The 27,012-nt window shown below is 35.7% G+C and overlaps 1 protein-coding gene across 1 annotated transcript in view; it reads right to left on the reverse strand.

Annotated features, from left to right (window-relative positions):
• Positions 1-27,012, reverse strand: part of LOC121984414 (chaperone protein dnaJ 15-like) — a 30,158-nt gene that overhangs the window by 1,474 nt on the left and 1,672 nt on the right. The window contains exons 2-10 of the mRNA XM_042537334.1: positions 10,751-10,874; positions 7,939-8,021; positions 7,741-7,852; positions 7,556-7,660; positions 7,379-7,426; positions 5,563-5,652; positions 5,358-5,466; positions 5,106-5,254; positions 4,977-5,030 (exon numbers count right to left, since the gene is read on the reverse strand). Of these exons, the coding sequence (XP_042393268.1) occupies positions 4,977-5,030; positions 5,106-5,254; positions 5,358-5,466; positions 5,563-5,652; positions 7,379-7,426; positions 7,556-7,660; positions 7,741-7,852; positions 7,939-8,021; positions 10,751-10,874 (874 nt within the window). The remainder of the gene's footprint in view (positions 1-4,976; positions 5,031-5,105; positions 5,255-5,357; positions 5,467-5,562; positions 5,653-7,378; positions 7,427-7,555; positions 7,661-7,740; positions 7,853-7,938; positions 8,022-10,750; positions 10,875-27,012) is intronic.

Genomic DNA, 27,012 nt, shown 5'->3' on the forward strand with positions numbered 1-27,012 from the left:
ACTTAATTATAAGGATTTTTTCCTAAGGTAGAGATCATAGAGTTGTATATATATACTTGTATCATCTTTCAATGAAGGATACACAGGTTTAAAAAATAATTATTTTCTACTTCCATTGATTTCATGGAATCAGAGCAAAGTTCCGATCACACCAAGAGTTCGATCATGGATTTGTCAAATTCTCTTGGAACCATCATTACAACTTCGGGTATGAATCATTTTTTGCAGATTACCCAACACAAACTGAATGGGTCAAATTTAAGAGAATGATTTCAATCCGTGCTTTTGGTGATTCGAGGAAAAGGAAAAGTAGGTTATCTAACTAGTGAAATACCAATCCCAGCAACTAGTGATACAACGTACAATGCATGGGAAGCCGAAAATTCCATTGTTATGACTTGGTTGATTAATTCAATGGAGCTTCAAATTGGAAGGACTTACCTATTCTACAAGAATGCTCAAGAAATCTGGAGGTAGTCCAAGAGATGTACTCACATCTTCAAAACACATGCCAATGTTTTGAAATTTGATCAAATATGCGGAACATGAAGCAAGAATCAATATCAGTGACTGAGTATTACAACTAGCTGATTGATCTATAGCAAGAAATGGATCTCTTTTACATGATCTCATGGATGTGTGTTGAAGATGGAGTGTTGTATAACAAGGCCCTTGAAAAATATTTGATATTCGACTTTCTTCAAGGCCTCAACAAAGGCTTGGATGAAGTGTGAGGTCGTATTATGGGAGTCAAACCTCTTCCTTCACTCCGTGAAGTATTTTCTGAAGATTGACGAGAAGCAAGCAGTAGAAAGTTATGATGAAGTCTTCCACTCTTAACGTCACACAAGAGCAACCGCAAGGATCTGCCTTGGCAGCCACTCGACCACGATTTCATAAACAAAGAGAAAATAAACTATAGTGTGAGCATTGTTGGAAGCCAAATCACACCAAAAAAACTTGTTGGGACATTTCATGGAAAACCCCCAAATTTGGAAGCCACAAAATTAAAGGATAAGAAAACATCAGCTCACATAACTGAATCCAGTGAGCTAAAGAAGACTCCTCCCACACCTTTTACTCATGAACAAGTAGAGATTTTGAAGTCCATATTCCACAAAAACCAAAATCCTGAAATTTTGGACTCCACATTTAAGGCTACAATAGTCCAACGAGGTAATATCTCATCAACCTTATTATCACAAATGAATGATAAAGATAAATGGATTGTTGACACTGGTGCATCTGATCACATGACGGGGCAATGCATAAAATTTTCAAATTACAAAACATGTGAAAGTTTAAGTAGCAAATGGAAATACAATTACAGTGGCAGGGATTGGAGATGTTCTTATTCAAGGACTTCAATTGAAATATGTCTTGCATGTTCCATGTTTAAAATACAATCTCTTATTTGTTAGCAAAATAACTAAGGGTCAAGATGGTAAAGTAACATTTTTTATGATCATTGTGTATTTTAGGATTCGTCTTCGGGGAAGATGATTGACAATGCTGAAGAATGAGGAGGCCTCTACTAACTCACTAGTTCTTCCCTGCAACCAAAGCCACCAGTTACTCTCTCTATGTCTAGTTCAATAAATTTAGAGGTACTCTTATGGCATAGGCATCTAGGACATTTAAGTTTTCAATATTTAAAACACTTGCATCCACAATCATTCCTTAATAACGATCCATCTTTTTTTCACTATGAGTCATGCATTCTTGCTAAGCAAACCAAAAAAAATTATCCAATGCACAATTATCAATCTTCTAAACCATTTCACCTAGTTTTTAGTGATATTTGGGAGGCAGCTAGGGTAGGGGATTTAACAGGCAAGAGATGATTCATCACATTCATAAATCACCATAATTGTACCTGTTGGGTCTATCTCCTAAAACATAAATCTGATGTTCAGTTCGTGTTTCCACAATTTCATAAAACGATAAGGAATTTATTCCAATTAACATCCACATACTCCGCACAGATAATAGGAGAGAATACTTTGCTCACAACCTTAAAGATTACCTTATTCAAAATGACAATTTTCATCAAAGCTTATCTCCATCTACACCTCAACAAAATGGGATTGCATAACCGAAAAATCACCATCTATTAGAAGTGGCAAGATCTGCTATGCTCACCAACTTTATCCCTCATCACTTTTGGGGTGATTCCATCTTAACTGCAACCTACCTCATCAATAAGCTTCCATCAAAAGTCCTTAAATTTAAAACATCAATCAATTGTCTCAAAAAGGAATTCCCTTAAATCTGTCATTTTAACTCTCTCCCACCAAAAGTATCCCGTGTTTGTACATGACAACAGTCTTGCACATGGAAAACTTGACCCAAAAGCCATTAAATGAATCTTCATTGGCTAGTCACCCACTCAAAAGGATACAAGTGCTACAATCCTATCACAAGAAAATTCTGTGTCCTGATGTTACTTAGAGGATGAATCCTTCTATTCCAATGTTTATCTTCAGGGGGGAGAATTCAAGGGAAGCTAATCATTGGGATCCTTCAATCTGTTTACTTGTATCACCCTTACTCATTGGGATTCCCCCACTTTCATCATCACATGATGTAATCACTCAAGAACCTTTAGAATTTTTGCAGCCATTACAACAACAAAATGAATCAATTCTTTATTCAAGAAGGCCTCAAGTTACTCAGCAAGTCCAATCATCAGAACCGATGGTGGATCCACAACAAAATCCACAAGGAAATGTTCCTATAGATGATCTAGACATTCCAATTGCTCTGAGGAAAGGGACACGAATGTGTACTCAACATCCAATTGAAAGGTATGTATCTTATGATCGGTTGGCCAACAATCATTTGACATTTGTCACTCAACTTGATCATGTGGAGATTCCTACAAATATATACAACGTCTTAAAAAAATTTAAGGTGGAGGGATGCTATTTTTGAAGAAATGAAAACATTGAATGATATTGAGACTTGGAAAATAGTAAATATGTCCAAAGGAAAGAAGGTAGTAGGTTGTAAATGAATTTTTTCAATTAAAATAGGGTTGGAAGGCAAGATAGAGATATACAAAGCACATTTGGTGGCTCAGGTATACACAGACATATTGTTCTTCACTATAAGGAAACATTTGTACCTGTTGCAAAGTTAAATTCTATAAGAGTGCTTCTATTCATTGCAACAAACTTAGATTGGGAATATTAGATGTTTCAAATGCATTGCTAAATGGGACTTTTAATAAAGTAGTCTATATGAAGATACCCCCGGGTTCGAGAACAAGGAAACATATGGTGTTTTCAAGTTGAAGAAGTCCCTATACGGATTAAAACAATCTCCTAGGGAGCAGCACGGTCATGAAAAGTTTTGGGTACATACAAAGTCAAGCAGATCATTCTCTCTTCATCAAAAGGGATGGGAAAAAAAAAGCTATTTTGAATGTGTATGTTGATGATATGGTGATCACGGGCGATTACAATGATGAGATTGCAAACCTCAAAAGGTTGCTACAATCTGAATTCAAGGTAAAAGACCTTGGAAGACTTTAATGTTTCCTTGGAATGGAAATAGCTAGAAACAAAACCGGGATTTTCATTTCACAAAGGAAATATACCATCGATCTACTAAAGGAAATATACCAGGAAGAGAATAGTTGAAGGATTTGTCGATGTTGATTAGGCTGGCTGACTTGAAGATAGCAAGTCTACTATTGGATATTGCACTAAAGTTTGGGCTAATGTTGTTACATGGCAGAGCAAGAAACAAACAATTGTTTCAAGGAGTAGTACAGAGGCAGAATATCGAGCCATCGCACAAGGGATGTGTAAATTAATTTGGATTGAACAACTATTGTCAGACCTACATGTTCAATTTGAAGACAAATTGAAGTTGCATAGTGATAGTAAATCAACTATAGCAGTGGTTCACAATCCTATTCAACATGATCAGATGAAGCAGGTTCAAATCGACAGAAACTTTATAAAAGCTAAGATTGAATATGGGAAGATTCATCTTTACTATGTGCCTTCAAAATCACAAGATGCTGACCTTCTTACTAAACCATTGCTGAAGAAAATGTGTCCAAGTTGAGAATGATCGATATTCATTTACCAACTTGAGGAGGAGGGTTGGAAAGAGATCATGGAAAATAAGGAATCAAAATAATATCGAAAAGAGATGATAAAGATTACGTAAAAAATAAGAAAATCATAATCTTTGAAATTAGGTATGATCTAATTATTTAACTTATTTATAGGGATTTTTTTCCTAAGGTAGAGATCATAGAGTTGTATATATATAATCATATCATCTTTCAATGAAGGATACACAGATTTCTTCATAATTCTTTTCTACTTCCATTGATTTCAGAATATGCATCTAAGGTAAACATATGACCTTGTATTCTGATCTCTTTTAAGCACTTTGGATGTATAAGATTGAGAAAATTTGTTCAGGTGCAAAACTTAGATGGTCTATATATGTTTAATCCAATAAATAGGGTAAAGTGCATTGCTAAAGGCAAGTTTGAATCTGGTAGCCCACTTTACTATGGCGAATTATTGCAATTCTTCAGCTTGTAAAGACTTATATACTACATTTGCCAACTTTTTCTAGTCAAATGACTCAAATTTAATTTAAAAACATGTCAACAAGGATCAGACAGAAAATTCAGGCTAAATCAAAATATCATACAGTTAGAAGGAACATGAACTGAACTTCCAAGAATTGCACTTCCAAGGAAAAATAATGAATAAGGATTGTGGAAGTTAACAAAGGTTCAATCAGAAGAAATATAACAGAAAATAAATATGGTCATCATTTTACTCAAATCTAGGAGCAGGGAAAGATGAAATCATTTAATTATTTTGAAAAACACTATCTCAATATGAGTGTATTTCTGAATATTGAATGGCTATTTAAGATTAAACAAAAACAACGTTCTGAAAAACTAAGCCTAAGTGATTCTGTGGAATTAAATAAGTACTTACACATTGTTTCTCTTGGCTATACTTGTTTGTCACCTCCTGAAACTGTGCAAGTGCCTGAACAGCCACAAGGAAATATAGAATTCATCCACAAGGTATTGTAAATTAATGCCTATGAATCCCAACGTTTACCTTTCTATATTCTATTTCAAATTGCCTTAAATCAGTTCTCTTTGCTAAAAGTTTAGACTCAATTTCCTTGAGTTTCTCTGTGGTATCTTCATATGATTTAGCGCACACAGCCTCAATGGTATATGCGGCAGATTTGAAAAAATTATCACCTGGAATAACATATGGAAAACATAAGAGATTTGAATAACATATGAAACTTTTGAGTAAACCAAGATATAAAACAAGGAAAAAAGACGGGCAAACATTGCATACCATAAACAGCAAATATGTGGGTGCCTGGCTTCAATTCAGACACCTCACATGGCTGGAGACCTTCCAACTTTTTGAAAAAAGCAGCTTCAGGATCTTTCGCCATAGCTAACTGCAAAAGCAAAAAATAAACCATAAAACTCTTTTACTGGATATTTCAACCTATTCTTTACAACAATAAGGATCCATAGGTAGTTGATGAGCAAACCGTGTTAACCACAGAATCCATATGGTAAACTTGAAAATGTAAAAAGTACATTCCTGCAGATGTCATTTTGCCAGTCTTCTCACTGTCTTCCTGAATCAACAAAACAAATAGGTACATAAAAATTAGCAACTATTGGATGTTATGACCTGTTTCAAATTTCCTTCAGAGACCCAACAATACTGTTTTGGAACAATATAATTCTGTTTCAGATGGGCGTTGGTCACTTCAAGGAGGGGAAAGAAGAAGAAGAGTTGAAGGAAGAAGAGGATGATAAAGAGGAGCATTCATATCAGAAGACACTCCTTGCATACTCCTTACGGATCAAGCAATTTGGGCAGAAGCTCGTAGGAGGACAAAAAGGAGCTCGTAGGAGGATGAAAGTAGACAATGTTCCTTGTGTCTTGAACGAAGAAATGAAGGCGGAAGACATTAGGAAATACCAATGAATGTGGAGGAGGAGGAAGAAGATATGGACGAAGGAAGAGTCAGATGAAGGCAGGCAAAAAGATAAACCTTGAAGAAATCTCATCGAAGAACTAGAACCCTAGTCATTTTTCGTTTGATTGCACATGGTCGTATCTCATGCCATTCCATGTGTCAATCAACGAGCAAAAGAAAATGTTTTGCCTGTGTTAACCGGCACGGAATGAAACCTTAAACCTTGATTGGATGAGTAAAATTGTCACCAATAACCAAAATATAACATGAAAAATTCAAAACTTTCCTTGAAAAAACATAACATTCTAGTAAATTTTCGAAACTTGATACTACTCGGAACAAACAATGTCTCATGTAAGATAATTTGCTATAATATTGTTATTTTTTAGATTGTGGCGATGTTCTAGTTGAAACATGAAGTCCAAACTTAAGTGTATAGTTGTCTTTATGTTCATTTTTTTCTTCATCTTTTTCCTCCTTTCACCTCCAATTCGCCACTAACACTATATATCCGAACGTTGCCATGTGTCGTTCCAGTCAAAGACCAAAATTCCAGCATCGCTCAAGATTTTGAAACTTGATCTAAATATGCAAATTTAAAATGAAAAAAAAAGATAAGGATTAGAAATATTTAAATCAATGAATGAAAATAGCAAAATACCATGTAGATAAAAATTTGAACCAACATTTACCTAGTATATAGGATTAATGTATTTGTAACTTGTACAAATACCAAGTAAACTATTTCAAAATTTAATCTATTGCTTATCATTTGTACGTTTATTGTTTATCATTTGTACCAATTAACAATTTGCTGAATTGTATCATTTACCAAATCAAACCACATGAGCTCAAGAGTATCCTGAGAGTTGAAGTTTTTCTAGCAGCAACCATATACCAAATAGGATAAATTATGTTTAATATATTTATCAACAACGCAACAACCATCCAACACAAGACGACTATAGGATAAGGGTGTGTTGGTATCTGGTGGCATCTAGTACAATACAACTAAATGCATAGCAGTGTGTAATACTCAGGTTATCATCTGCATGGCATGGCAATTAAAATGTGCTAACTCAGCTAAAATAAATATTGTTTGCATGACCAAATAATGGCAGTGTCAGACTGGAGTAGCAGATATATGGTAGAGTGATTAACTAGGCAGCAGAGTACCTATATAGAATCAAATCACTCTTCACAAACCATTAGCCATGTTTTCTTTATGGAACCAACACTGATTGTTGGCTATAGAAATTTATTTTCCTCCATGAGTGCCAATTATTTATCATTTCTTTGGGTAAAATAACCATATCTAAAAGCAATATAACTTACAAAAATATGCACATATTATGAGCATTTGGAGAGCAAAAATTACCTGTAAAGATAGATCATAGCTACCGTTTGCTTCCTCAAAGTAAAGTAGCTGAGGGAACAAAGCAGAAGTTAGCTTTGCAGAGCAAAAACAAGCACATGAGCCAATATTTGGTTATAATGAGAGTTCATATTATCCCAGACATCACAAATGGCTCACTAGTTTGTCTATGTTCTTCACCTTAAATTTACTTTGTGCTGCAGAAGTTACTCTCACAACTATCCCTGCCTGGGCTTGTTGATTATTAATCGTGATACCAAAAAAATGAGCACATTGTTTATCCACCTACACCAGCATTCAAAAGAATAAGGAAGTTCAATGTTGATATGGATTTCAGTCAAATACAAGATACAAAAAATGAATACTTTTCCATTGAATGATGTTCCAAGGGGAAGCGGTCTAATTGTGATGGTTCCATTTAGTGCTTCTTCAAGGACAGTAGCAGAAATTGTAGTTTTGATAGGAACTCCGAGTTTGCTAATGGTTTCCACAAATTAGTACATTATAAGAAGAAAATAGCATAATAATTGGTTCCCATGGTTATAACATTGTTTGATTGTCACCTGAAAAGGGCAGCAAACATTGTGTTGAAAGTTCCAAGGTTCGACAAGTCAATCTCCATATCCATGCCCTCACTTTCCAAAGCCTACGCCAAGATAAACCATATAACAAAATGGTATTCTAGAGCATTACATTAATGCAGATAATAGAATAGATGGAATATCAATCCCACCTAAGATAATTCTAATTTTCCTATTCATAACAGATTTTTGGCAAAAGAATGGCACAAGTAATACTTTTCAAATCCAAAGGAATATCATATGATTCTAAAAAAAGAAACATGCCATTTTTTTTCTAGTAAGCCCGAGGTGAATGAGTAGACCTACAGAAATAATCAGACCCGAGACTCAATAGGCCAATCACAGAATGACAGAAGTTATGATAAACATATTTCCTTTGGTTCTTTAAGAGGAACTAACCTGAGCTGATTTTATCATATTTTTTTACCAAATGTTGGGTTAGAACAAAGGAAATTCAGCATCAAAGGCATTCTAGAGGGAAAAAAGATAAAACAGAATAAGGCTCATGCATCTCAACTTCTCATTACTAGCAGAGTCATAGGCTCGGCAATGAGAAGCATGAGGTCATGCTTCCATCCATGCTCTTTTGTGACATTGGTGGTAAGGATAAAGATTTAAAATCTCGACCCGTGCTGAGATTTCGGTCCCGAATAATACGGTTTCGGTATCGTATCGTGTCGTACTGATATGGTTTCGATATCATACCGTGCCGATACGTTTTCAATATTTTTTTATTTATATATAGTAATTATTAAATAAATATGTTTATTGTGTATAATTTAAAAATAAGTTATATATTGATTTTAATAACTTAACATTATTAAAAAAATAATTAAATATAATTTTCTAAAAAAAATTGATCTATCACTAACTCGAATTAAAATTACATCATAATATATTACCTTACTAATACCAAAAGGAGTGGCATAAATCAGATGGAAGCATTGTGGTTCTTGTAACATTCTTCTTAGGTCAACTCTATAGTTCTCCAACGTCCAGATTAAATAATCATAATTATATAAATTAAAACAAAGATGTTATTTTATATATAATAATTATATAAATTAATTAATTATTTATTTAATTAATTATTAATTTAAATAATATATATTTAAAATAATAAAAAATAAAATATCAATTAAACATTAAAGCAGTCAAAAATTAAAAAAAATAAAAAAATTATCAAAATATAAATCTGATCTATTAGAATTTTTAAATAAAATTTAAAACTATAAAAAAAAAGAATATCAATTAATAAAATTTATTAAAATTTCAAATATATTTTTTATATATTTTATTGGGATAATTTAATTAGGCTTTATCAAAGTCTCTTTGAAATATTACACTTAAGTTGGGAATTGTTTGAATTAATTAAATCGGTTTTAATTTTCTTTGGAACAGGAAGCTTCATGCGTCGTAGGACACTACTGGATGCCTCCGAGATGCCTCCGGCCATCTTTTGTCGTGGGACGTGCGCATGACGCATGTGATGACACACGCGAAATTGTCACGTGTATTGTGCCAATTTCACTCCCGTATCGAAACGGTATTTCAATCACTAGTAAGGATTTAATTTATTAGGATTTTTTTTTACATGCATGGCTAAGTCTAAAGAAGAGCCTTGGCACAACAGTAAAGTTGCTGCTATCACAGACTCACAGGTTCGAGTCTTAGACAGCCTCTCGCAAAGCAAGGTCAGGCGTGTGCAATAAACCCTTCCCAGGATCCCACATTGCCGAAAGCTTCATGCACCGAGCTATCCTTTAAGGCTAAGCCTACTTATAGTATAACTCCCTTGTGTTGATGCATTGGTGGAATTGCTAGGCATGCCATGCAATGAAACTGCACCAACAAATTAGTTTATCACTAATGCAATCTGTTTGCGTTATCATCTGATTTATACTTGATATGCAACTTGGTTTATAGAAAATTAGTCTGGTTTCATGCTTGAAGGACCTTTCAAACCATTGTCACTCAGATTGTGTATTTGCGATAAGGTAACATGAAGTTGGAAATCCAGTTTCTAGGTTCCCAGAATTGAGTTATTATCACAAGCGGAAGACATAGATAATGCAAAATACAAAGAAAACAAAATTCTTATGCACAATAGACATGCAATTGCTTGAGTTACTAAGACTAAAGCAATCTGATTTACTAGATTCTTCACCTTCATCCCGATAACACAATCCTACTTAAAATTTGAGTTATAGCTGGTATACAGTTGAAGCTAGCAGTTGGCAATCAACAATCTAGCATGACAAAAACTACCAGATGAAAAAAAAAAACACCTAAACAGATGAGAATAGTTTATAAAAAAAAAAAAGGCAGCCCGGTGCACAAAGCTCCCGCTATGTGAGGTCTGGGAAAGGATCCATTGTACACAGCCTTACCCTACTTTTTTGCAAGAGGTTGTTTCCAAGATTCGAACCCGTGGCCTTTTTGGTCACATGGCAACAACTTTACCGTTGCGTCAAAATGAGAATAGTTTATATTGATATGATTATTTATGTTACTTCTTATGCTACTAGAAAGCGATATTGTAATTGCTATAATGTTCAACCTAATATGGAAAACACAATAATGAAGGCTCTATGAAGTATTTAACAGCATTGTCATGAAAAACAAAGCCTGTGAGCTGATAAAAGTTAGCAAGTCTTGGGCCTGAGAGGTTAAAAGCAACTTCAAAATGAATAAGCCTAAAGATATGTTTCTCATACCAGGTCAATGCTATGCAAAGAGAGTGGATAAACAAATATTCTGGCTTAAGTTTGACTTAATTGTTAAAAACACCAACCTCAAAACCAGCAACATCATATTGTCTTCTTTTCTCTGGGTCTGACAAGATACTATAGGAATATGCAACTTCTTTGAAAAGTTCAGAAGCTTCAGGATTGCTGGAATTTTTGTCAGGATGGTACCTGTTGTTACAAGAAAAGTCACTTCCCATGTGAGATGAAAAGCTAAAGGAGAAAATCCATCAAGTGATAAATATATGAACTAAAGATTTAAAATCTAGCCATGTCGGAGTTTCAGATTTTGACTAGAATGATACAGTTTTGGTATAGTATTGTACCATGCCAAAGACCGATATGGTTCCGATATTTATTTAATACAGGTGTTTAATAATTTTAAAAGTTCATTTAGCATGGGATATTAGCAACATGCATTCAACTACCTATTTGGTAGCTTCCACAATGATTCTTATCCAACACTTACATTTGGAGTTGAAGAATCAGAACAATTCAAGAGTAGCTGATCCTTTTCACTATTTTGAACAAATATGTTTAAGATTTTTCAATTTTTCTCAACATCATAAAAGCTTCGCTCACATGTTATTTTCACATGAAGCTATCTTGAATTTGTTAGTTAGAGTCCTAGAGTCAATCATATGACGATTATTGTATGGACTCATTGTATCATATTCCTATATATATAAAGGCTTTTGTTTTGGTTATTATACTTACTTGTATTGGTGCCAAATAACTAAGTATAATAGCGTCCTTGAGTAGAAGGTTCTTACCTATATCAATCGATTGGTTGAATCGATAGTGAGATGATATAGGGAACGCTAATCTTAATCATTCCTAGTCAAGTATTAACATTCAGGGACAATGTTAATGCGATGAAACTAACATGTAGGTCAACTCGATGACTTGATCTCACAAGTCATGGATATACTGAATGCATTGGAGAATGTATACTGAATGACCCGCCATGAGAAAGTATCATGGATCGTTATATGAGTGTCATATCCTTTCTCATGTGGCTATTAGTATGACTACTAGTCTTTGGATCTGAAGTCACCATGGTTTCCTACATAAGGAGTTGCATACTTTGGCTTCGTCAAACGTCACCCGTACTGGGTGGACTATAAAGGCGATTACTGGGTATGTAACAAATTATGCGGAGGGATGTGAGTGATGTAGATGGGATTTATCCCTCCTATATGACGAGAGTGACATCATTATTCTTGATAAAGTGAGACCACTAAGTGCATGGTCATGCCCAAATGAGTCAATATGAGATATTGAGCTCATTTGATCAGAGTGAGTCTACTTGGAGTTCAAGATTTAGATTGATTAGAGGATGATACGGTCTATGTCTCACATTGATCAATCTAGATGTCAAGGATAAAAAGACATTGTCATATATCGTGAAGAGTCACAATTAGTAGTCACAAGGTGATGTTGGATCTCAACATTCTTGTAACTTGGGTAGTAATGATGTGTTGCTAGATACCGCTCATTACTTATGATTCCAAATGAGTTTAGGAGCATTGCCAACGTTACAAGAACCTATAGGGTCACACACAAAGGACAATTAGATGGAGATTCGGTTCATATGATGAACTAAGAGGATTAGGTTCATGTGATGAACCGAATTGGATTAAGAGTAATCCAAATTAGATTAATTGAGTAAGACTTTATTGAGATAGACTTGAGTTAGACTCAAGTGAGGCTAGACTTGAGTTAGACTCAAGTGAGGCTTAATAATGATATTCATTGAATTTTGAATTCAATGATAAATGGAATTCAATTTGAATTTTAGATTCAAATTTCGAATGAGTTTCAAAATGGCCATTTAATGAAGAATGAATATTCATTAAAAATTCATTAAGGCTCATTAAGGCTCATTAATGAGGTTCATTAATGGTGTTAAAAAGCATTAAGTATTTTCATTAGATGAAAATACTTAAGCCATTTTTTTACTCTTATTTTGATAATCGATCATTATTATTCCTCCTTACTTCTTCTTCTCTCCCTCTCCTCCTCCTAGGCTGAAACCCTCAAAGAGTGCTAGCACACTCTAAGGTTTCCTCTCCACCTAATTGTTCGTGTGGATACACATAGAGGGGTGTTCACTTGACACCCTTGAGATCTGGCATCTTCTTGGACGAGCGGGATAAGCGAAGGGCTTCACATCAAAGGTATAAACTCCTAAACATGTAGATCTAAAGTAGATCTAGGATTAGAAAACACGTACATGAAAAAATTTAATATTCGCACGGATCCGGTGGCATGGGATTTCGGGGTTTCCGCAACACAAAAAGCGATTTTTGCGGCCCGAAAGACCCTACAATGGTATCAGAGCCACGTGCGAACATGTACTTGTTTTTATTTTAATTTTTATGAAAAATTACAGATCTGTAAGTTTCTGTAAATTTACGATTTTTATGTAATTTATGGGTATTTTTCTAGTAGAAGCTAAGCAACAAGTGTTTGAACACTTGTAGGCTTCGACTACCGAGAAACACCTTCCGAAACGACAAGGTCTCGCCCAAAATATTTTGGGATAGCGGGTCAAGGCGTTGTAAGATCGTCATAGGACACTTGTGAGACTCATATCGCGAGAAGGGGCGCTGCCCCTAACCCCGCAAGGGGCATTGTCCAGCGATCGCGCCCGAAAATCGCTATACGGGACCGCCGGGAAGTTGCGACTCATAAAATCGTAAAAATCAGTAGTAAAATTACTGAAATTATGGAAATTACATAATTTAGAATTATGTATAATTTTTATGATGGTCATGGCCCAAATACCCAATAAAATTGGACAAAATGTGTTGTAATTCATAATATGGCCTGCGTACCATTTTGTGTGTTTGTGCGTGTTGTATATGATAGCGACCTGCACGTCGTGCCTTCCTTTATTTTATATTCCTGTTGTAAATAGTTTAGACTCGAATGTAACTCGAGTTTCAAATTTGTAATGTACAAAAATTGAAGCGGTGGAAGGTCCACTCAAGGAGGAGTTACGAGGAGGGTGCGAGCAACACATGGTGGTCAAAGGGAGGAGCTTGGAGAAGCTGTTGACCCTAGGTTGACCATCCGATCTTTTCATTGGCTTGAGAAGATCGTAGTAGGGCCATGACTAATCACAATTTAATTAATTGCTTGTGTGTGTGATGTATGCTAGAGTAGAGTAATTAATAGTGCCTTAACAATTAGATTAGATTTAAATCGCGTATATGATGCACCACGATTAGATTAGATCTAAATCGCGTATATGATGCACCACGATTAGATTAAATCTAAATCGCGTATATGATACACATTAACGATTAGATTAGATCTAAATCATGTCAACTCAAAATGCCTACCATGTCGTGATAACCATCACTACCTTGATCACATGTTGTTGAATCTGCCAAAGCAGAGCAACACATATTATCTTGGTAGGGTGCGGAGGGACAATCTTGGTACCGCCTATCAATGCATGGGTGACGATAAACTCAATTAGATTGAGTATAACTAGTTAAATCGGATTTAACTGTAGACATTATCCAATAGTTGGAAGATAGGACAAAAACATATTTATATTAAATCTTGGGCGATTTAGCCAAAGCTAACTCAAGTTTTAATATACATGCGGATCTTGATCCTATAAACAAGAGTTGCATAGAGATGTAATTGGTAATTAGTTACCTATCAATCATACTAAGTCTTGGGCGATTTAGCTAAAGCTAACTCAAGGCGTAGTATGATGTGGATCTTATCCCACGAAATTATAGCTAGTTGGTTAAAATCTAGTAAGTGTGGTTTGACCACATCCTTGACTTGATTCTATAAAAGTTCTATAATTCAGTGGGAGCATCATTTAATTAAAGGCCTAATTAAATGATAATTGGAATATGATATTTATTTTCTGCATTTTTCTGTTGTAGATTGCCATGTCGTCAAACACGAACTCCTTCTCCCTGCGTTCTGTCCTCGATAAGGACAAGCTCAATGGAGCTAACTTCCGGATGCACAGAATCAAAATAGTTCTCACACAGAACGAAAGACGCCCCGGAGCAACCCATTCCCGAGGCACCTCCTGCCACCGCCACGCGAGATGACCGAGATGCTTACAAGAAGCATCGAGATGACGCATTAGATGTGTCATGTCTCATGCTCGTAACGAGCTTCGAAGCAACACGAGTTGATGGGTTCTTATGATACGGTTGAACATCTTCGCCAACTATATCAAGGACAAGCAAGGCACGAGAGATTCGAGATCTCAAGGGCACTGTTTTAGTGTAAGATGCAAGACGGGACTCCGTAGGTCCATATGTACTCAAGATGATTGTGCAGAAAAACTATAAAGGTTGGGATTTCCTTGGCGAGTCGGCGATGACGATCTTCTCGCTAAAGCTACATCGATTTGTGCGAATTACAACATGAACGAAATTGACAAGCCACTGCCCGAGCTGCTTAGCATGTTGAGAACTGCTGAGCTCAACCTTAAGAAGGTTAAGCCTAACTCCATTCTGATGGTGCAAAGGCATAAAGGCAAGGGAAAGTTCTAAGCCAAGGGCAAAGGCAAGACATTGAAACCCAAAGGAGGGGTTGCCAAGGATGTTGCTTGCTTCCACTGCGGTCAGACCAGGCACTGGAAGAGGAACTGCAAAGTGCACCTAGAAGATCTTAAGAAGAAGAGAAGTGAGACTTCCACTTCAGGTATATATGTTATAGAAGTCAATCTATCTATTTCTTCATCATGGGTATTAGATACCGGATGTGCTTCTCACATTTGTACTAATGTGCAGGAAATAGCATTGACGAAGGGCGAGGTGGACCTACGCGTAGGTAATGGAGCACGGGTTGTTGCTGTTGCTGTAGGGACTTATTCTCTATCTCTGCCCTCTGGGCTTGTACTAGAATTAGATGATTGTTGTTATGTGCCTGCTCTTACTAAGAACATTATATCAGTTTGGACAAGAAAGACTTTTCATTTATAATAAAGAATAAATGTTGTTCAGTTTATTTAAATGATATGTTCTATTGTAGTGCACCTCTGATTAACGGACTCTATATTCTAGACTTAGAGAACCCCATCAATAACATAAATACCAAAATGTTCAAATCAAATGAAATGAACCAAACCTATCTTTGGCACTGTCGCTTAGGTCATATAAATGACAAACGCTTATCCCAGCTCCATAAAGATGGTTTACTGGACTCATTTGATTTTGAATCATATGAGACATGCGAGTCATGCCTACTGGCAAGATGACCAAGACTCCCTTTAGTGGACACAGCGAGAGAGCGACTGACTTGTTAGGACTTATACATAGTGATGTATGTGGCCCTTTCAATATCGCTGTCAGAGGAGGTTATAGGTACTTCATTACATTTACTGATGACTTCAGTAGATATGGTTATGTGTATCAGATGACATATAAGTCTGAATCCTTTGAAAAGTTCAAAGAATTCAAGAATGAAGTGCAAAACCAACTTAGCAAGAGTATTAAGATACTTCGATCAGATCGAGATGGTGAATACCTTAGCCATGAGTTTCGTGACTATCTAGCTGAGTGTGAGATTCTATCCCAACTCACTCCTCCTGAAACACCACAGTGGAATGGTGTATCCGAAAGGAGGAATCGTACCCTATTAGATATGGTGCGATCTATGATGAGTCACACAGATCTTCCTATGTCTCTTTGGGGCTATGCTCTAGACACAGCAGCCTTCATACTCAACCGAGTTCCATCCAAGGCTGTGATAAAGACACCATATAGGATATGGACCGGGAGAGATGCCCAGGTGTCTTTTATGAGTATTTGGGGTTGTGAGGCTTATGTTCGACGTCAAGTCTTAGACAAACTGGGACCCAAATCCGATAAGTGCTATTTTATTGGATATCCCAAGGAAATTAAGGGATATTACTTCTACACTCCCAGTCAACACAAAGTAGTTGTGGCTAAGACTGGGGTATTTCTAGAAAGGGATTTTGTTTCTAGAAAAACTAGTGGGAGTACGTTTGATTTTGAAGAAGTTCAAGATATTGACCATAGTACTGAAGCCTCGATGGAAGTTGAACTGGAACCACAAAGTGTTGTGGATGATGTTGTCCCACAAGGAGTTGAGGAACAGCAACCAGTTCAAGTAGACCTACCTCTTCGCAGGTCTGATAGGGTACGTCGTCAGCCTGAGAGATATTCATTTCTCTTGTCTGACCATGATGACGTTGTACTCATTGAGGATGAGGCTACCTCTTATCAGGAAGTTGTGATGAGACCAGATTCTGAGTCATGACTAAAAGCCATGAGATCCGAAATGGAATCCATGTACACCAACCAAGTATGGACTTTGGTTGATCCACCTGAAGGGGTGAAACCCATTGGGTGTAAGTGGGTCTTTAAGAGAAAGACTGACATGGATGGACTTATATATAAGGGTCGTCTAGTAGCTAAAGGTTTCAAGTAAATTCAGGATATTGACTATGATGAAACATTTTCTCCAGTAGCGATGTTTAAGTCCATTCGGATCATGCTTGCTATTGCAGCGTACCACGATTATGAGATCTAGCAGATGGATGTCAAAACCGCGTTTCTGAATGGAAACCTGCTCGAGGATGTGTACATGACACAACTTGAGGGTTTTGTAAATCCACAATATACTGGCAGAGTATGCAAGCTGCATAGGTCCATTTATGGACTAAAGCAAGCTTCTCTGAGCTGGAATCTTCGATTCGATGATGCAATCAAACAGTTTGGTTTCATCAAGAATGAAGATGAACCTTGTGTCTACAAGAAGGTTGTAAGGAGCACAGTTGTCTTCCTTGTATTGTATCTGGATGACATATTACTCATTGGAACGACATCCCTTTGCTGCAGTCTATAAAGACTTGGCTAGGGACTTATTTCTCAATGAAGGACTTAGGTGAAGCATCCCACATTCTAGGCATAAAGATCTATAGAGATAGATCTAGGAGATTGCATATATTGACAAGGTACTACTACGGTTTGCCATGCAGAACTCCAAGAAGGGATTTCTGCCGATGTAGTTAGATCCAGATGAAAGTCACTGGATAACGGTCAAGAATATTCTTAAGTACTTGAAAAGGACTAAAGAATATTTCTTGACATATGGAGGCGATGACGAGCTAGCTGTAAAAGGTTACAGTGATGCTAGCTTCCAAACTGACCAGGATGATTATCGATCGCAGTCTGGGTTCGTGTTTTGCATAAATGGTGGTGCTGTGAGCTGGAAGAGTTCGAAGCAGGACACAGTCGCTGATTCTACAACAGAGGCCGGGTATATTGCTGCATCAGAAGCAGCAAAGGAGGCAGTTTGGATCCGCAAGTTCATTACCGAGCTTGGGGTGATTCCTAGCATAGCCGATCCGATAGAGCTCTATTGTGACAACAATGGAGCAATTGCACAGGCTAAGGAACCTCGCTCACACCAGCGTACCAAACACATACTACGACGCTTCCATCTCATTCGAGAGATCATCGATAGAGGAGATTTGAGACAGTACCAGAGGCTAACATCACGATCCCTTGACGAGGCTTTGGCGTAGAAAGCGTGATGGTCACACCAGTCATCGAGCCTTAGAGCGATTCGACACTGGTGGGAGATTGTTAGTTAGAGCTCTAGAGTCAATCGTATGAATTATTGTATCATATTCCTATATATATAAAGGCTTTTGTTTTGGTTATTATACTTACTTGTATTGGTGTCAAATAACTAAGTATAATAGCATCCTTGAGTAGAAGGTTCTTACCTATATCAATCGATTGGTTGAATCGATAGTGAGATGATATAGGGAACGCTACTCTTAATCATTCCTAGTCAAGTATTAATATTCAAGGACAATGTTAATGCGATGAGACTAGCATGTAGGTCAACTCGATGACTTGATCTCACAAGTCATGGATATAGAGATATCAAGTTGACACATGGGTATGCATTGGAGAATGTATACTGAATGACCCGCCATGAGAAAGTATCATGGATCGTTATATGAGTGTCATATACTTTCTCATGTAGCTATTAGTATGACTACTAGTCTTTGGACCTGAAGTCACCATGGTTCCCTACATAAGGAGTTGCATACTTTGGCTTCGTCAAACGTCATCCGTAACTGGGTGGACTATAAAGACGATTACTAGGTATGTAACAAATTATGCGAAGGGATATGAGTGATGTAGATGGGATCTATCCCTCCTATATGACGGGAGTGACATCATTATTCTTGATAGAATGAGACCACTAAGTGCATGATCATGCCCAAATGAGTCAATATGAGATATTGAGCTCATTTGATTAGAGTGAGTCTACTTGGAGTTCAAGATTTAGATTGATTAGAGGATGACACGGTCTATGTCTCACATTGATCAATCTAGATGTCAAGGATAAAAAGACATTGTCATATATTGTGAAGAGTCACAATTAGTAGTCACAAGGTGATGTTGGATCTCAACATTCTTGTAACTTGGGTAGTAATGATGTGTTGCTAGATACCGCTCATTACTTATGATTCCAAATGAGTTTAGGAGCATTGCCAACGTTACAAGAACCTATAGGGTCACACACAAAGGACAATTAGATGAAGATTCGGTTCATATGATGAACCAAGAGGATTAGGTTCATGTGATGAACCGAATTGGATTAAGAATAATCCAAATTAGATTAATTGAGTAAGACTTGATTGAGATAGACTTGAGTTAGACTCAAGTGAGGCTAGACTTGAGTTAGACTCAAGTGAGGCTTAATGATTATATTCATTGAATTTTGAATTCAATGATAAATGGAATTTAATTTGAATTTTAGATTCAAATTTCGAATAAGTTTCAAAATGGCCATTTAATGAAGAATGAATATTCATTAAATATTCATTAAGGCTCATTAATGAGGCTCATTAATGGTGTTAATGAGCATTAAGTATTTTCATTAGATGAAAATACTTAAGCCATATTTTTACTCTTATTTTGATAATCGATCATTATTATTCCTCGCTTCTTCTTCTCTCCCTCTCCTCCTCCTTGGCCGAAACCCTCAAACAGTGCTAGCACACTAAGGTTTCCTCTCCACCTAATTGTTCGTGTGGATACACATAGAGGGGTGTTCACTTGACACCCTTGAGATCCGGCATCTTCTTGGACGAGTGGGATAAGCGAAGGACTTTGCATCAAAGGTATAAACTCCTAATCATGTAGATTTAAAGTAGATCTAGGATTAGAAAACACGTACATGGAAAAATTTAATATTCGCACGGATCCGGTGGCATGAGATTTCGGGGTTTCCGCAACGCAAAAAGCGATTTTTGCGGCCCGAAAGACCCTACAGAATTTGCATATCTCAATATTCATGTGATCGCCTAATAAGGAATTTTCTTAAACATCCATTAGACAAGCATAACTCTACAAAAAAATAAGTAATTACTAATCTTTCTATGTCACTAAATTAGGCAAATATAGTTATATTCCTGGTGCTAGATGTATCATCAAACTAGAATTTAAAATTGTTCAGAGCTTAGAAATAAATTATGTTCTTGGACAAATAACTATACCAAAATATAGATAAATATACAAGTTAAAAAACAAAACTTTCATTTATGTCCAAAGCTTAGAAATGACCAAAGAAAGAGACTTCGGGTAGGGCATACAAAGATTAAGGATGTTAGTATTACGTTTCAGCTTTATGGCATCAAATCCCCTACATGCCTATCCTTCCTCTAAATGAATAATATCAGCATACCAAAAATTAGTAAGGAAACTACACACAAACAAATAACTAGCCCTTATAATATCAACACTACTAACTTATGTTGGGTAGTTAAATTTTCTCCAAGAATGACCTTACAATCTTTATAAATGTTTCTATCTTTTTTTTTCTAATTATAAGAAAGTCAATTTACAATTTATTATTCCCACTTTTAAAGTGACCAAGTGTTCTTTTTTCTTTAAAAAAAATGTATTAGCTAATATAAGGTCATATGTTATCAAAAAATCTAATATAGTTTTCCCTTCTTCATTTATTATTCCAAAGCCATAACTGCATACACCTTATCATATTCCTCATTTTTTACTATACATGCTCCTATAGCTCTCCACCTATTTAAATCATTTTTGTTGGCGGAATGTTTTATAATATCTCATCTAGGTCGTCCCAAAATCTAGATTTAGTATCTTTATCTAATCCTACTTGAGGTGTATATAAGCTAATTACATTAATAGTTTTTTCGTCACCACTATCTTAAGAGCTATAATCTTATCCCCTTTCTAACTACTCCTACTACTTCATCCTTTAACGAACTATCTACAAAAATACCTACTTTGTTTCACGTTTTACTCATTTCTATGTACCATAACTTAAAACCCAAATTCATTATCATTTTTGCCTTCTTTCCTACTCATTTTGTCTCTTGTATATATAAAATATTAATTTTTCTCCTAATCATCATATTTACTACCTCTATTATTTTATTGGTGAGCATTCCTAAGTTTTATGTTTTAAATCTTAGATAATTAGATTCCCTATAATATTTTTTCTTATCCAACCTATGGTATAAGAACTCTTGCATATTTAACACTGTACTTAAGTTCTCATCAAAACTAGCATTCTTTCAGCGGAACAAACTAGCATTAGCAAATAGTTTGATAGAATCATTCATTAAACATTTGACAACCTATCCGCAACCCTCACCCTTTTTCATCTGAGCTTATGACCGACATTGGTGGGCCTATGATTTCATCCGTCCAAGAGAAAAAAAATCTCTTTAAGGATGAAAGATACATATTATTAGGTAAGATATATATATATATATATATAACCTCATGAAATATGCTACTACTAATAAATTAAATTATTTTACATATAAATTTAGTTTAATTTTAAACTAACAAAAATAAATTCAAATTAAATCTAGTTTAAACCTACTTAATAATGTCATATTTACTTAGTGAATTTTAGTTAATTCTAAATCGACTTTTACTCGATGAGTATTAAACAATTTACTAGATAATATCAAATCTAAGTCAATAGTAAGCATCTATAGCAATCAAATATTAATAAAAATATTTTTAATTAATATACTTTATATTTAAAAAGTAATGAACCCTTATTGGCACGATATGATATGGTACTAAAATCGAATTATTCTAGTCATAAGTCAAAACATTGGTACAACTTAAAATTTTAAACCTTGCACCAGTGTGATTTTTATTTGTGCTTGACAAAACCACTTATTCTTGGCTTTGTCTCTCATATTTCGTGCTCAAAATTCCATTTTTATTTACAGCAAAGGACTTTCTTTGTCCAATGTACTTCCTAAGCAACATTCACATTTGTCAAGCATACCCTAGCATTGAACTCTCTCTTTCTAGTTCAATTTAAACTTGTTTGCAATTACAACTAATGATTGATTTTGAACTAACTAATTTATTCACATTTATGTATATATGTATATAAAAAATGTGGAACCGCCACATCAGCGGCCCCCCTAGAGCCGGTCCCACGGATATGGAGGGAGGTAAATGTAGGTACACAGGTGGAAAGTGCATGGCGGAGACGTTAACCCCAGGCAGTGACACCCCGGGGATCGACCCCTGGACCTTTCAGCCACAGAACCATGCACTCCCCATCTGTGCTACGCCCTGGGGACTATGTATATATGTATATTGTGCAAAAAGACGGGTCCCGCCGCCCAGCGGCCCCCTAGGCCTGGCCCCACAGGGATCCTAGGAGGAGGTAAATCAGCGGTGAATGCTGGCCCGGGTAAAGCGTGGTGTCTCCGGAATTTAACACAGCCGGCCCAGATTATTCATCCAGTGCGCGCCCGTGGACCTTCGACCCTACGACTCATTGTGCAAGGATGTCATGCCTTAACCAGGTGATCCAGCCCGCGGGGGCTATGTATATATGTATATGATAGAGTATAAAGGGGAGAGAGAGGGTGGAGAATAGAAAAAGAAAGATATAGAGATAGTAGAATGAGCATGGAAATTTTTTAAAATATGATATGTTATAACTTCTTAAATTTAAAGTTTTCCTAAATGTGCATCAAACACATGAGAATATTCTTCAACAGGTTTCAATACCGTAGTCAAACAGTACAAAATTATATATTTTTCCTTTAAAATTTTTCTCATAAAATATATCTTATGTAAATTATTTTCCAACAAATAAATAGATCCTAAGATACATCTACACTTTCCATCTAACCCTACAAATTATAGGCAACATGTCATGCAATTAAAATGCACCATAGGCCATCATCCACAATCTAAAAGCAGATATGAAGAACCGCCTTAGTGAGCTTCGAGTCAACAACTTCAAAAAACCAATTGACAAGAAGTCAATTATGAGGAACTCAATGTTAATCAACATAATTCCTTAATTAGATTAGGGAGCCACTCTAAATTCTAAGTTTCAATCAAGGTTGTGAAACTAAGGTTCGTGCCATGAATTGTTTTGGCAAGTTTTTGAATTGTGAATCATAAAGTTTAGGATAAAAATTATAAAATATGTTTAAAACAAATTCTTCTTTATTTGGATTTTTTACATCCAAAAATATGTAAAAATGAAATATTCCATTTAATAGCATAAAAGTATATGTGGAAGTTGATGTTGATGCATAACAAAGAATATTAGGTTTATATTTTATATTCACAATGTATAAATTATTGTTTATTTCATTTAATTAAGAATTAAAATGCAATGAGCAATAGTTAAATTGTTGTCAAATACTTTTGAAATTAAAAAAAGAAAACATTATCCTTAGATGGAAGATAACTTTGATATGCCATGCCTTCTAGCCACCACCAATTTACCCGTGTTATCACTTTGTGTATTTGTGATAAGGCTTATTCTTCTCAATCATCATCATAGTGATGATTACTTGTAAGTCTTGAATGCACCTTGACTATAGTGAACTTTGTTTTCTTGTGACAATTGTTTGCTACTACTACATACTTTTAGATTCCACTATTGTTGACCTTTATATTTGTATTGAATATGAAATTCATAATCCTTATTTCTTTTATATTATTTTTATTTAATTTTTGATATGTTAGGTTTAATTCAATTTCTTAATGGGTTAGTCTATTTTTAATTGTTAATGTTTAATCTTTAATAAGTTTTCTTCTTAGTGGTAGAATTGTAGAGAATAAGATGTGTATCAAGTCATATTGAATTGAACCAAACCATCATGATTATTTCATTTTTGATTCATGTGTAAGAACCATATTGTTTTACATGTGAAGCATAAGGTACAGTATGACATAATAATTGTGAATTTTATGATTCTGACAATTATTGTGAGAATATAGATAAAATCATGATTTTCCTAGTTGATCAAGGTTCAACAAACAGGCTCAAACATCGTGAAGTGGACAAGGCACAGGCTATGTTGTCTATTGCAAAATTATTGATAACCAGATATTCATGCCTATTAATAGCTCCCACTGACACAAACTTGAATAAAGATCATAACTGACAACTTTAATTCATAGGCTACTTGTACCTAGCGATTGTATAATGTAAGTGATTCTAGTGCTAAACATCCATCTATTTAAATTTTGAATCAATTAAATGATGCGGAGACCATCTAGTCTCTGGCCTAATGAAAAGGCTTCTTCCAATCTTATATGGATTAGCATATAACCAGTTACATCACTATGATAAACATTTGGGGACATGTCACAGAATAGTGGGCACTCCCTCATGTTGTTAGTTAAAGCATATCCGCATTATCTGGAACACACTTCTGTTAAACGAAACAAATATTATTGTCTTTGTGAATTCCCAGCACTCTTTAATACTATTCTCCCTCTCCCCCCAAACCATGGAAATTATTATTCCAATCTAAACCAATATCTCACTAATTACAGAACTATGAAAAAATATGTAGGGATACTCAATTCCCTTCTCATGGAATACACAAACATTTTATTGTATTGTTCCTTGAAGCATACTGTATTGTCAGACACTTGATGTTAACCCAAGCAACCATATGGAAGCAAGCAAAAAAAAGTAGTTTATGGATTTTTCCAGACTCATTATACTAAAACCATTTTACTTCATTCAATTATGTTGAGATGGGTAAGGAATGTGGTGTACAACCTTTGCTCCCTCTTCATTTATTCAGTGATAAACGGATGCAAAAGGGGGATAAATTAACTCCATGGAATCTCTTTGTGCCAAATGTCTTCTATCTAGAATGCATAGGCAGGCAGCCCCAGCCGCCCCAAAGGGAAGACGAAAAATCATCTTTGACTCATGATCAATTGGTCTTCAAAATGATGCGAGCACATGAAAGGTGACTGAAATGAGAGAGCACAAGCAATATCAAGCATTCAGTAATGGCTAACAAGCAATCCAATGCAAGTAGGCAATGACATGAGTGGTGCATGGGTGAACAAGGGTAGTGCAACGAGGATAGGTGCAACCAAGATGAGGGTGGTACCAAAGTGGGCAGCAAAATGCAGCACGAGGGGGTTTGGGTGAAGGAGTCAATAAGGAAGATTAGGTTAATGTGATCATTTCAATCCTTTCATCTTTCTCTTCCCCTTACCCATAGACAACTTTTTCCCCTCCTCTTCACACCTCCTTTACTCCCCGTTCTCTTCTCTCCTTTCTTTTCACTTCCCCTCCTTGGGAGTAAATCAAGCCTAAAGTTCTCTGCTTTGAGCGGTTAACTTTTGCAAGTTTTGATAATTTAACATATCGATACATTTTTTTTTCTAATATAAATGTTAATTCAATGTAAATCATGTTTCATGAAAAAACTTTTTAGTGTATATTACCATGTAAAGCATCTTTAAGGTAGCGTTTGGTACATGGGTATAGGAATGGGGAATTAGATTCATTCCCAAATCTTATGTTTGGTTGATGGGAAGGGAATTAAGATTTTGGACTAAAACCCAAAAAACTTGGGTATTGATGAAACTCACCTCCTCCCTTGGATTTTAATGGGAATGAGAATGAGAATTAAGTTTTGGACGAAAATACTCTTAATATATTTGTTCAATTTTTTTTTTTCAAATCACTCTCTCTCATCATGCTTTCTCTCCTCATTCTCTCATTATACTCTCTCTCTCCTTATTTTCTCTCATCACTAAGGTGGTAAATGAACCAAGCGTTCGTGAACAAGTTTGATGTTCGGATTGGTAAGAGCTTGTTTATATTCATTCAATATTAAACAAATAAGCTTGAATAGCTCGTTAAACTAAACAAACAATCTTGAATACATGTGTTCAGTTCGTTAACGTTCATGAACAATGTTCGTTCACGAACCATATTTATTAATAAAATTCTTTTCAATATGCTAAATAAATAATAAAATAAAATAAACAAATAAGCTTAAATTACCAAGCTCAATAAGCAATCAAACAACTAAAAGTTTCAAACAATCAAACAAGTTTAAATTGAGAGCTCGATAACATCTAAACGAACCAAACTTAAACCAAGCTCAAGCTAAGCTCGAACCAAGCTCAAGCCAAGCTTCAAACAAGCTCAAGCTCATAAAAAATTAACCAAGTCAAGCTTGAACAATCATTTCAAAAGCTTGGTTCATTTTAAGCTCAGTTCAGCTCGACTCGGTTACCTTATCAAACAAGCTTGAATACCCCAAAGCTTTGCTCGGCTTGGCTACTTTACAGCCCTACTCATCATATTTTCTCTATCATTTCCTCTCTCATCATGCATTCTCTTTCATCAGACACTCTCTCTCCTCATTTTCTCATATTACACTTTCTCTCTCTTCATTCTCTCTCATCACACTTTCTCTCTCCTCATCCTCTCTCCTCATGTTTTCTCTCCCATCACACACTCTCTCCTCATTTTTTTCTCATCACAATCTCAAGTCAAGCTTCAAACAAACTCAAGCTCAAGCTCATAAAAAATAAATCAAGTCAAGCTTGAACAATCATTTCAAAAGCTTGGTTCATTTTAAGCTCAGCTCATCTCGGCTCAACTACCTTATCAAACAAGCTTGAACACCCCAAAGCTTCGCTCGGCTCGACTACTTTACAGCCCTACTCATCACATTTTCTCTATCATTTTCTCTCTCATCATGCATTCTCTTTCATCACATACTCTCTCGCCTCATTTTCTTGCATTACACTTTCTCTCTCTTCATTCTCTCTCATCACACTTTCTCTCTCCTCATCCTCTCTCATCCTGCTTTCTCTCCCATCACACACTCTTTCCTCATTTTTTCTCATCACACTTTCTCTCTCCTCTCTCTCCCGTCAAATTTTCTCTCATTTTCTCTCATCACACTTTCTCTCTCTTCATTCTCTCCCATTAGACTCTCTCTTCTCATTTTCTCTCATCACACTTTCTT

This window comes from Zingiber officinale, chromosome 5B, assembly GCF_018446385.1.
Source record: "Zingiber officinale cultivar Zhangliang chromosome 5B, Zo_v1.1, whole genome shotgun sequence".
Taxonomy (NCBI): Eukaryota; Viridiplantae; Streptophyta; class Magnoliopsida; order Zingiberales; family Zingiberaceae; genus Zingiber; species Zingiber officinale.